Source organism: Mus pahari, chromosome 3 (genome assembly GCF_900095145.1).
Source record: "Mus pahari chromosome 3, PAHARI_EIJ_v1.1, whole genome shotgun sequence".
NCBI classification, from domain to species: Eukaryota; Metazoa; Chordata; class Mammalia; order Rodentia; family Muridae; genus Mus; species Mus pahari.
This window is the reverse complement of record NC_034592.1, coordinates 143,409,291-143,418,954: the sequence shown is the minus strand read 5'-3', so window position 1 is coordinate 143,418,954 and position 9,664 is coordinate 143,409,291. Positions and strand designations below refer to the sequence as shown.

General features: G+C 38.8%; 1 protein-coding gene across 2 annotated transcripts in view; it reads left to right on the top strand.

Annotated features, from left to right (window-relative positions):
* The first annotated feature begins 596 nt into the window (after positions 1 to 596).
* Positions 597 to 9,664, top strand: part of Chd6 (chromodomain helicase DNA binding protein 6) — a 112,143-nt gene continuing 103,075 nt past the window's right edge. The window contains exons 1-2 of one of the 2 annotated variants that reach the window (XM_029536310.1): positions 597 to 655; positions 4,110 to 4,627. In XM_029536310.1, coding sequence (XP_029392170.1) covers positions 623 to 655; positions 4,110 to 4,627 — 551 coding nt within the window. In that variant the 5' untranslated portion in view covers positions 597 to 622. The remainder of the gene's footprint in view (positions 656 to 4,109; positions 4,628 to 9,664) is intronic. The other variant, XM_029536311.1, reaches the window with a different exon arrangement.

The window sequence follows — 9,664 nt, the reverse complement described above, 5'->3', positions numbered from 1 at the left end:
TAAGGAAACATTGTATCAGAGAGGCCATTGTGCTTCAGATGATGGGTTAAGACCTGAGTAGAATAAAATCAGTCCTTTAAACAAATCATGAAGCACTGTAACTTACCAAGTATTGTATTTCCATGGTTTTAAAGCACTCAGCAACTTAAGAAAACATGGGGGCAGAAGAGTGTGCTCCCCACCAGGGTCAAGGAGGCAAAGTCACTAACCATCGCGCTATCTTTTTTTATTGCCTGTGTTTCTATTATTTTAATCGATTTGCCTGTGATAAACTTAATGTATTGATGGGTTTTCCCCCACAAGGATGAAGCTTATCTATTTGTACTCTTTCTCCTCATTTCCATGGATACAGTTATGCCATTTGTTTTTATTTCTGGTTTTAGTTACCTGACTTTGATATGCCAGCCTCTTTTATAAATTACCTGATCTGTAAAGACAGTATTTCTCTTTTACTTCATCCCATCTGGAACAATAAATTGAGTCTGGTGAGAGTTACGTGTAGACTTAGAGGACTGGGCATAGTTGGACAATTAATCTGGAGAAAATCTAAATGTTTTGTGTGGGACTTATTATAAACTTGGCCTTTCTATGTTTTATAGAAATAAATACCTTCCTTTAATTGATGAAAATGAAAATACAGAAGAAAGAGAAGCAGGTAAGTGATCCTATTTCTTTTAAGTGCTGTGTCTATTGCTAAAGAGGATAGGCTGTGGCTCACATTTAACCTCGGACAATTGCCTATTGCTTCTGCTCTTTATTCTCCACAGAATAACAGAGCTCTGAGTGACTAGTGCATGGGGTTTCCCTTCTGCTTCAGTCACGTCCATATAGGAGCAATGTAATTGAACTGAATCAGAGCATTAAAATTAGCCTGGTAGAAATGCTTCCTCTCAGAACAGCTCTTTATATTTTTCTGAGTTATGTGACCAGTTCTCTATAGTTTATATATTAATCATTTTTGAAAATTTAGTTTGCTAAAAGTATTTTCCCCGTGTGTGTGTGTGTGTGTGTGTGTGTGTGTGTGTGTGTGTGTGTGTGTATGTGTGTTCTGTTCGAGGATCTGAGATAGCTACTGGGCAGGTGCTCTTGTTTCACTGGCCAGGAGTACAAAGTGGGTAGCCCGCAACATCCATCCATCAAAAAAGGATCGTTTAACGACATTGTAGAATACACCCCAAAACCTCAGAATTGTTGTTATTTATGATATGCAGACAGTCTTACAGTTCTTAAGGTAATTGCCATTTTATTTTTGAACATTCTGTAAGGTAAGGTATTATGTAGCTTTAGTTACGGGGTTTATTTAAACTTTGGTAATAGCGGAGTGTGATTTTTGTTTTTTGAGAGGCGTCTGTTTGGGGTTTGTTTGTTTGTGTCTGTCTGCATTTGAGTTAGTCTTGATAAAGAAGTACAGGTTTGCTATGTAGTCAGTGCATATCAGCCTCCTGAGTGCTGGGACTATAGAGTTACCCTACGGTACCTTGCTGCAGATTGGGAACTTTACTTGAAAATTACTGTTAGCAGTATTGGGGTCAGGTTGAATAAATGGGAGGAACTGATCCTGTTCCTTTTGTCAGTATTTGGTGTTGGGTCACATGTAAGAAATTGCAGAGCATGAACTGGAAATGAATATTGGAACCAAAACACTTTGTAGTCATACAGTTTAGGGGTGGATAGAAAGAAAGAAAGGACTTCAGTTTTCATAGAATGAGATTGAAATTCCCACTGGGCCACTTAGGATCTCGGAGCAAGTTCAGCCTCATTTTTCACCATGTAGAAAAAGATTAAATGAGGTAGTTAAATACTTAGTATTTGGTATGTCAAAGCAAGACAATCTTTAGTATGTAACAGTGTGAATAGCAATTAAGCTTAATTTAACCATGATTCTGAAATGTTAGAAGCAACACAGAATAGTAGGTTTGGGATCTAGCTCAGAGGTAGAGCACATGCTTGGCTTGGATAATCCCAAGCATTGGAGAAAGAAGCAAGGGGGAGGGGAAAATCTGTTTTAAAAACATCCATTCTTTAAAAAAATATCTCGTTCCGTCTACTAATTTTTCTACTTCTATGAAGATAAATCCATTCTGATCTTTAAATTTTCTCATTTCTTTGTTCAGAATTTTATCAATGAAAATTAAAATGAGATGATAGATTTTTTTACAAGTTAATCAAAATTTAGCAATAAATAATCATGCTTCTTATTAACCAGAAAGGGTGAGTCTTATGTTGATGAAAATAACTAAACTGCCTCTAAGAAGTGTGTAGAGTTTAATGACTAAGATTACCAAACAATAGTAGGAAGGCAAATGTTAGCTTGCAAAACAAGGTGTGAGTTGTAATTATTAGAGCCCAGCTTTTTAAGAGTTGAAAATAACTTAAGGGGACACAGCCTCACTGAAAACAGACCTATGCTGATCCTTTTTTTAATCTCCTTGTTTGATACTAAGAAGTATAAAGTATGACAGACATGAAATTTGATATACAAATAGTAAGTACTTTAGTAATCTCGATCAATTAATAATCCAGTTTAAAAATGTAATACTAAAACTTGGAGCTATAATCTGGAGATAATATAGACCTGGTGACTTTGGGAGAACCTCGCTTCCATGAACAAATACTGAATAGGCATAGCTGTCATTTTCCATCCTTGAGAAGACACAAAGGTGATGGATCGGGAAGAGCAGTTCAGAGAGCTGTGGGGTCAGAGTGTGATTTTTGTTTTTTGAGAGGCGTCTGCTGTTGCACACTAAGAAAACTTGATCTCTGAGGTCCAGGTGTCTAGGGCATGGACTTCATTAATACTCCTAGGATGAGCACATAGCATCTTCCTTTCTTAAAGCACTGAGTCTTGTAAGAACAGCTGTTGCCCACAGGATTTAGATTAGTTTGTTAGCAGAACTTCACTTAATGTAAAGATTCAAAAGAAAAACCTTATCTTTCTTTGGTGTTTTCCCCCAGTAATCTCAAGTGCTATGCTGTGAGCCTCAGACTGAGAAAGGGCACCAGGAAAAGCAGACAGGGTGACATAAGGCCGAATTTGCAATGTTTCCCAGCGTGGGCCAAGAAGTGTGGGTACAGCTTGGGGAACCAGCACACTGGAGGGAAGCCACACCACCTGGGCAAGTATTTGTGGTTTATAACTTGCCAGGCCTTTTAATAGGAGAGCAAGCACTTGCCAATGGTGCTGTTTCTAAACTATCACCAGAATGCAGTTTTACCATCTTCCTGGAAAGCTGGCTCTCCTGGGCTCCCCTAGGCCGTTCTTTGTTCTAGATTAAGGAATGAATGCTGTCCCTGGAGCTAGCACCCTCCTCATTATCCATCCATTGCCAACTTACCTCACTTAATGAAATGGTAGGTACTTTTTGGATTACCAGACTGAAAGTATGAGATGAAAATTCCACCTCTAAAGAATCGTTTTCTTAGAATTGTTCACTGAGAGACTGCTTATATTTGATTGTACTCAGAAATGGCTTTGAAGTTCCCTTTTTGGGAACACACTTCTGGCATCTGTCACAGGAAAGTTTCAGGCCAAAGGTATTTGGGACTGAGTCAAGTAGCATTCAATGGCATGCTGAACAGGCCTACTTTTACTTATTATCAAAAGCGAACTACCAACACTGACAGTCTGAGTTCAGTAACCAGGATCCGTATTTCCACAAGTTGTGCTTTGACCTGATTTTTATATACTAATTCTGTACTAAAATAAGAATTTGTGTGTGTGATGTTTGTGTAGGTGTGCATGCCATGGTGCGTGTGCGGAGGTTGCAGGGCAATTTGTTTTCACCTTTTACAAAGTCTTTTCACCTTTACAAGTATTCTGGGGATTGAACATGGATCCTAAGTTGAACAGGAACATCTTTGCCTGTAAGCCATCTTACCAGCTCATGTGCTAACTTGTGACATATTATCAGCACCATGCTACTGGGGCATAAGGCCACAGATGGTTGTGTCCTGCTTGCTACTGTATCCCAAGGCCTAGTGTACTGGAACTAACACTTAGTAGCAACTCAGATACCCACTCCTTACTGGCTAAATCTATGTCTTCAAACCTAATGGCACACTTTGAGTGGGGCAGGGAGGGAGTAATGTGCTTGCTTTCTCTTTCACAGTTGTCCAAGTTAAGAGCTTTGAATCACTCCCCAATGTCGGATGCCTCTGTTAACTTTGACTACAAATCTCCGTCACCATTCGATTGTAGCCCTGATCAGGGAGAGAACATCGAAGAAGCTGCCAATCATTGTCTGCCCCATAAGGACCTCTATACTACTGAAGAGGAAGCTGACACCCTTTTTTCTAGGAAATTGACATCCCATAATGGGATGGAGGATAGTGGAGGCCGAGGTACTGGAGTAAAGAAGAAACGGAAGAAAAAGGAGCCAGGGGAGCAAGAGGGAACAAAGGGAAGCAAGGACAGAGAGCCTAAGCCAAAGAGGAAACGAGAACCTAAAGAGCCAAAAGAACCCAGAAGGGCCAAGGAGCCGAAGAGAGCCAAGGAGCCCAAGGAGACAAAGCAGAAAGATGGTGTTAAGAAGCCCCGGAAGCCCCGGGAGGCCTCCGGTACCAAGGAAGGTAAAGAGAAGAGGAGCTGCACTGATTATGGATCCAGGACAAAGTCCAAGAAGGCCAGGTGTGTGCTTCCCTCCTTGCCCTTGCCTGACTTGACTTGACCTCTGCTGTGTACCTTATTTATATAACTTCTGTCATGAATGGCAGGTGGTGTTATCTAATTTCTAATTATTTTCTAATTCTGATTTCCAAAATCACACTTCAAAAACACTTTGCTTTTAGGAAATTCCAAGAATTGCTAACCTTCAGATTCTAGTGGTCCTTTTTAGTCTGTGTTCCTAATATTTAGCATTCTTCATATGGTGTGTTTGTGTTCTTTATGTCCTGTTAGCAGTCAACCAAAAATGAACCCTATTTTACTTCCTGGCCATGTAATTTCTTTGTATTCATTTGTATTTAAAAGAGTTGAAGCCAGGCAGTAATGACACATGCCTTTAGTCCCAGCACTTGGGAAGCTGATCTGTAGAGTTTGAAGCCAGCCTGGTCACAGAGTGAGTTACGTGATAGTCATGGCTACACAGAGAAACCCTGTCTCCAATAAACTACAACAACAACAACAACAACAGAGTTTAAATGTTAACTTGTCTAAAGTATATTGCATAGGACATCCTGGATCGGAAAGCAAGGACACTTAGACAGCAGTGGTACAGAAGCAGAGGAGGCATAGCTCCAGGAGTCAGTGGTATGGTAGTCTGGCAGGGCCACGAGCAGACAGAACTCTGTACACAAGAGAACCAAATTTCCTCCCAGGCTCTACACTCTGTTGCAAGGCCATTTCTGATCTAATTTTCTAGTTCAGTGTCTGGCATAGTCCATAACTTCCATAGCTGCTGAAGCAGTGCTGAATAAATGAGGCCAGAGAAGAACTTGTGTAGGTCAGAGGCCTAGGTATAGACTCACCATATAGTGCGTAAAAGGAGAGAACATGTAGCAGTTGCACTCCTCACACAGAGAAATTAATATTTGTTGTTTGTATACAATTGTAATGCCTTTTTCAAATTATTTCTGCATAGCATTGTATTTAGACTTTCTGAAAAATATAAACAAAAGAATGTATATGTCTTAACTCAAAGAACTCAAGTTTCTAAAGTGTAAATATAGAGGCAATGTGTCTGTCTCTCTTTCCTGTCAGACCATGAAGTCTTAGAGGTTGATGTCAATGTTGAGAACACAGCATAACGAGGCTATCACATATCTGTCTGCCTCGGGTCAGAACACGGAGGTATGTTTTAGAAAGGATTTTAAGTGCAACTTCAAGTTGCTTTGTGACTAGTTTCCTCTTCAGAAGGATAGTGTGTCAGGACCAGATGGGTAATTCTTAATCCAAGTTTAAATGTTCTTCATAATATTCACTCCCACAGGGATTTCATTTTTATCTACCCAAGAGACTTGAATGTAGCTGGGGTATAGCTGGCAGAGCAGCTATAAAATACTGTCCACCTTAGAAGGCCAAAAAGGGCAGGTAAAATCTTAGAGGCTTTAGTTCTCATTTAACATTGGAAGGATACTCTGATCTCCAATACATAGTTAGGATGGTATAGTAATTTTTGCTTCTGCCAATCATTTCCTTTGTATGTTGTTTTGGGGAGCTTACTTTTTTTTTTTAGGTAAAGGAATGTTTGAAGAAGGAAAGTCAGAGTAGTAGCGTTACTTATTTTAGTCTTACAGAAAACTGTAGTGACTTGCAAATGCTTGAGAATTGGGGTGACTAGGAAAGCTGTCCTCCGGCTACTTATCTAAATTCACCCATATTCTGGTGGGCTCTTATGTTGACATTTTTGACTTCTTAAAGTTCATATTAACATTATATAAGATATCAAACAAGTTAATAATATGTAAACATAAATTATAAATCTATTTTAGGAAAATAGGGAGTTGTTTCACAAAACAAAATTGAGTATCAACTGTTGTGGCAAAATGAAGATTCTGACTAATAAAGACCTTACAGCATTAAATGAAAGGAGTGTGGTTTTGATGTAATTAAACTGAACAAATGAGTGGGTTGCAGATGATCTTGTCCTTTTGCAGGCTGTTAACATGGAGGACAGTGAACTCTTGAGCTTTAGAAATCCAAGAACTGTCCCTTGGTAGGAGAATGGCAGGTTTATTAAGGGTGGTCATCACTTTAGAAATATGGACCCAGGTTTTGTCTGTTCTTTAGGGCTGTATGCCATTAACTTGTAATGATACTCTTCTGTGTAGCCCAGAGAGGGCTTTGGACTATTGAACCTTTGATTTCTTTTCTTTTCTATCTTTGTAAAATTATTTCAGTTCCCTTAATTAATGATTCCAGTCAACCAGTTTTTAGTTATGACAACATACTGAATTTTTTTTTCTTTAGCTGAATAGTGGTGGTGCATCCCTTTAATCCCAGCCCTCAAGAGGAGAGGTGGGTGAATTTCTGTGAGTTTGAGTCTAACCTGGTCTACAGAGTGAATTCCAGGACAGCCAGAGCTACACAGAGAAACCCTGTCTCAAAAAACAAAAGTTAATAATAATTATGATGTGTGTATGTGTGTGTGTGTGTGGTTTACTTTTGGAAATTGACTCAAGTACTTATTTTTATTTGAGCAGTTACTGATTTTAACCCTGGATAATACTTGATGGTTATAAATGATTCACTGGTTGTCTGGATTACTGCAGGAGCCTGGCCACTGATTTATAGACTTTCAGCCTCTTCTCCTTCAGCCCTTCTTACTACTGCAACCCAGCCACTCTTTCTGAAGCATTGCACTTGCCTCATTTATGCTGATAGTCAGTAATGTTAGTGTTAAATCAAACCCTTCTTCCTATCTTGATTCTAAGTCAGCTGAGGAATAACCAACAAAGATGGAGATGTAGCAGTCGGCTTTATTATTGATTAAACTGGGTCAAAGAACTCACATTGCTTTGTGGTCAGGGAGGTCTCCAGGTAAAAAAGTGTTTCCAGTATTGTACCTTTTTGAAAAGTAAAACATGTTTTCTCATGAAAATATAAGAACAGGAAAAGAGGATTTCCTTTTCAGTTTGTTTATATTTGCATAGAAACTTCTGGTTGTTACAGTTGCCTTCAGAGCAAACTTGGATTCCTTTTTTTTTTTTTCCCCTCATTCGAAAATTTGGAGGTCTGACCGTTCCCATCTTTAACTCAGAAACAATCTGCCCGCTAGATTGTTTTCATTAACCCTTTAGAGTACCTGTTTTTCTTGTAGGTTGCTCTTGCTGTATCAGCCATAATGTCCCATTCGCCCAAATATCCTGACTTGTTTCCAATTTTCAAGTCTGAATGCAAAACCCAGCTTTTCCCTGGAACTCCCCCAAAATCAATGTGCTTGTATGTCCCCTTCTGAACTTCTGTGGCACTTGGAGCCTCCATTATAAATTATAGGCTTTAGATTCCAGAAGACTAAACAGGCTCTAGTTCAATCCTCTCATACTACATTCTTGGAACTGGAGCCCCACAGAGAAGTGGTTTGTCTGAACTCTTCCCCAGTATACATTGTAAACTCAAGCCTCCCTGATTCTTTGTCGTGAATATTGACAAGCAGGCCCTCTCAGTGGCTAATTTTGGTTTTGGTATATGTATGGTTTGCTTGTCTCCTCAGTAAAAGTTAAGAGCCTTAGATCAGGACCACCATACCTTTATGTCCTTTATTTCCCCTGGGACTGATCACCAAGAAATTTGTAAGACACACGCACAATATTCTACATACTGAATTTAATTACATCCAAGAACACTTCTCCATCAAAATAAGATTTATGTAAGATACCTATGAACTCGTTAATATTTGGTGGTATTTCTGCTTTATAATTAAAGATAGTTCTGAAATAAAGAGATAGCTCAGAGGTTAAAAGCCCATACTCTATACTTTAAGAGGATGCTAGTTCAGTTCCTAGCATCCATGTCATGCAGTTCACAGCTGCTTGTAACTCAGGTTCCAGAGGATATGGAGGCTCTTCTTTCATCCTTGGGCACTTGTGCTCAAATGCACAGACATACACATAATTTAAAAAATAAAAATAGTTAAGAAATAATAATAAAATATAAGCGAGTTGTCCAGGACAACAGACTGATGTGCCTCATTCTCAGTTCTTCAGGTTTTCATGACTAAGGTCTAAAAGGAAAGTGGAAACACCCTTATCAAAAAAATTTGTAGCCAGGCGAGGTGGCGCACACCTTTAATCCCAGCACTTGGGAGGCACAGGCAGCTGGATTTCTGAGTTCGAGGCCAGCCTGGTCTACAGAGTGAGTTCCAGGACAGCCAGGGCTACACAGAAAAACCCTGTTTCGAAAAACCCAAAAACAAAACAAAACAAACAAACAAAAGAATTGTAGGGATTAGCCCCCTTTCCACAGACTCTCACCTTGCATACTCAATGGTATTCTTTGAAGGAATAAAATGATTCCAATTCTTTCTTTCTTTCTTTTTTTTTTTTGTTTTTTGTTTTTTTTTTTGTTTGTTTGTTTTGTTTTAATGATTTCATTTACTTTGAGAGGCATCAAGCAACAGTTGAATGTGTCCTGGAGCTAAATAGTAACTGTAGTATCTAGTAACCTTTTTAAAGGTTGATATTAATAGTGATTAATATTTAGAGCTTTCAGGATAAGAATCCAAAACTCCAGAGTAGGGAAAGCCTCCTTTAAACATTATTTTCCTCCTTTCTCCAGATTGTTTTGAGTGTTTTGTTGACCCCCTTAAGGATATAAAGCTTAAGCAAGACAAACCCCTCCAAGAAGCTGTTTGGCTTTGTCATTGACTCTGAACTTAAAGTTTCATTTACTATAACTTGCTATTATTATTATTATTATTATTATTATTGTACTTTTATTCCAAGGAGGATTAGGATTACTTTTGTAAGGAAACATAACAGGTATGTGTGTACAGTTTTATGCACAGTGCTACACATATGTAAACACACATGGAAAAAGCTGTTGGATCCTGTGGAATCATGAAATTGATAAGAGATCTCCAGTTCCTTGGGGGAAGCCAGATTTTAGCAATTAAGAAAAGTTTCTTTAGAGAACAGTTCATGGTATAATAGGTGCTGCTGTGCTTTTTTTTGTTTTTGTTTTTTGTTTTTTGTTTGTTTGTTTGGTTGGTTGGTTGGTTTTTTTGAG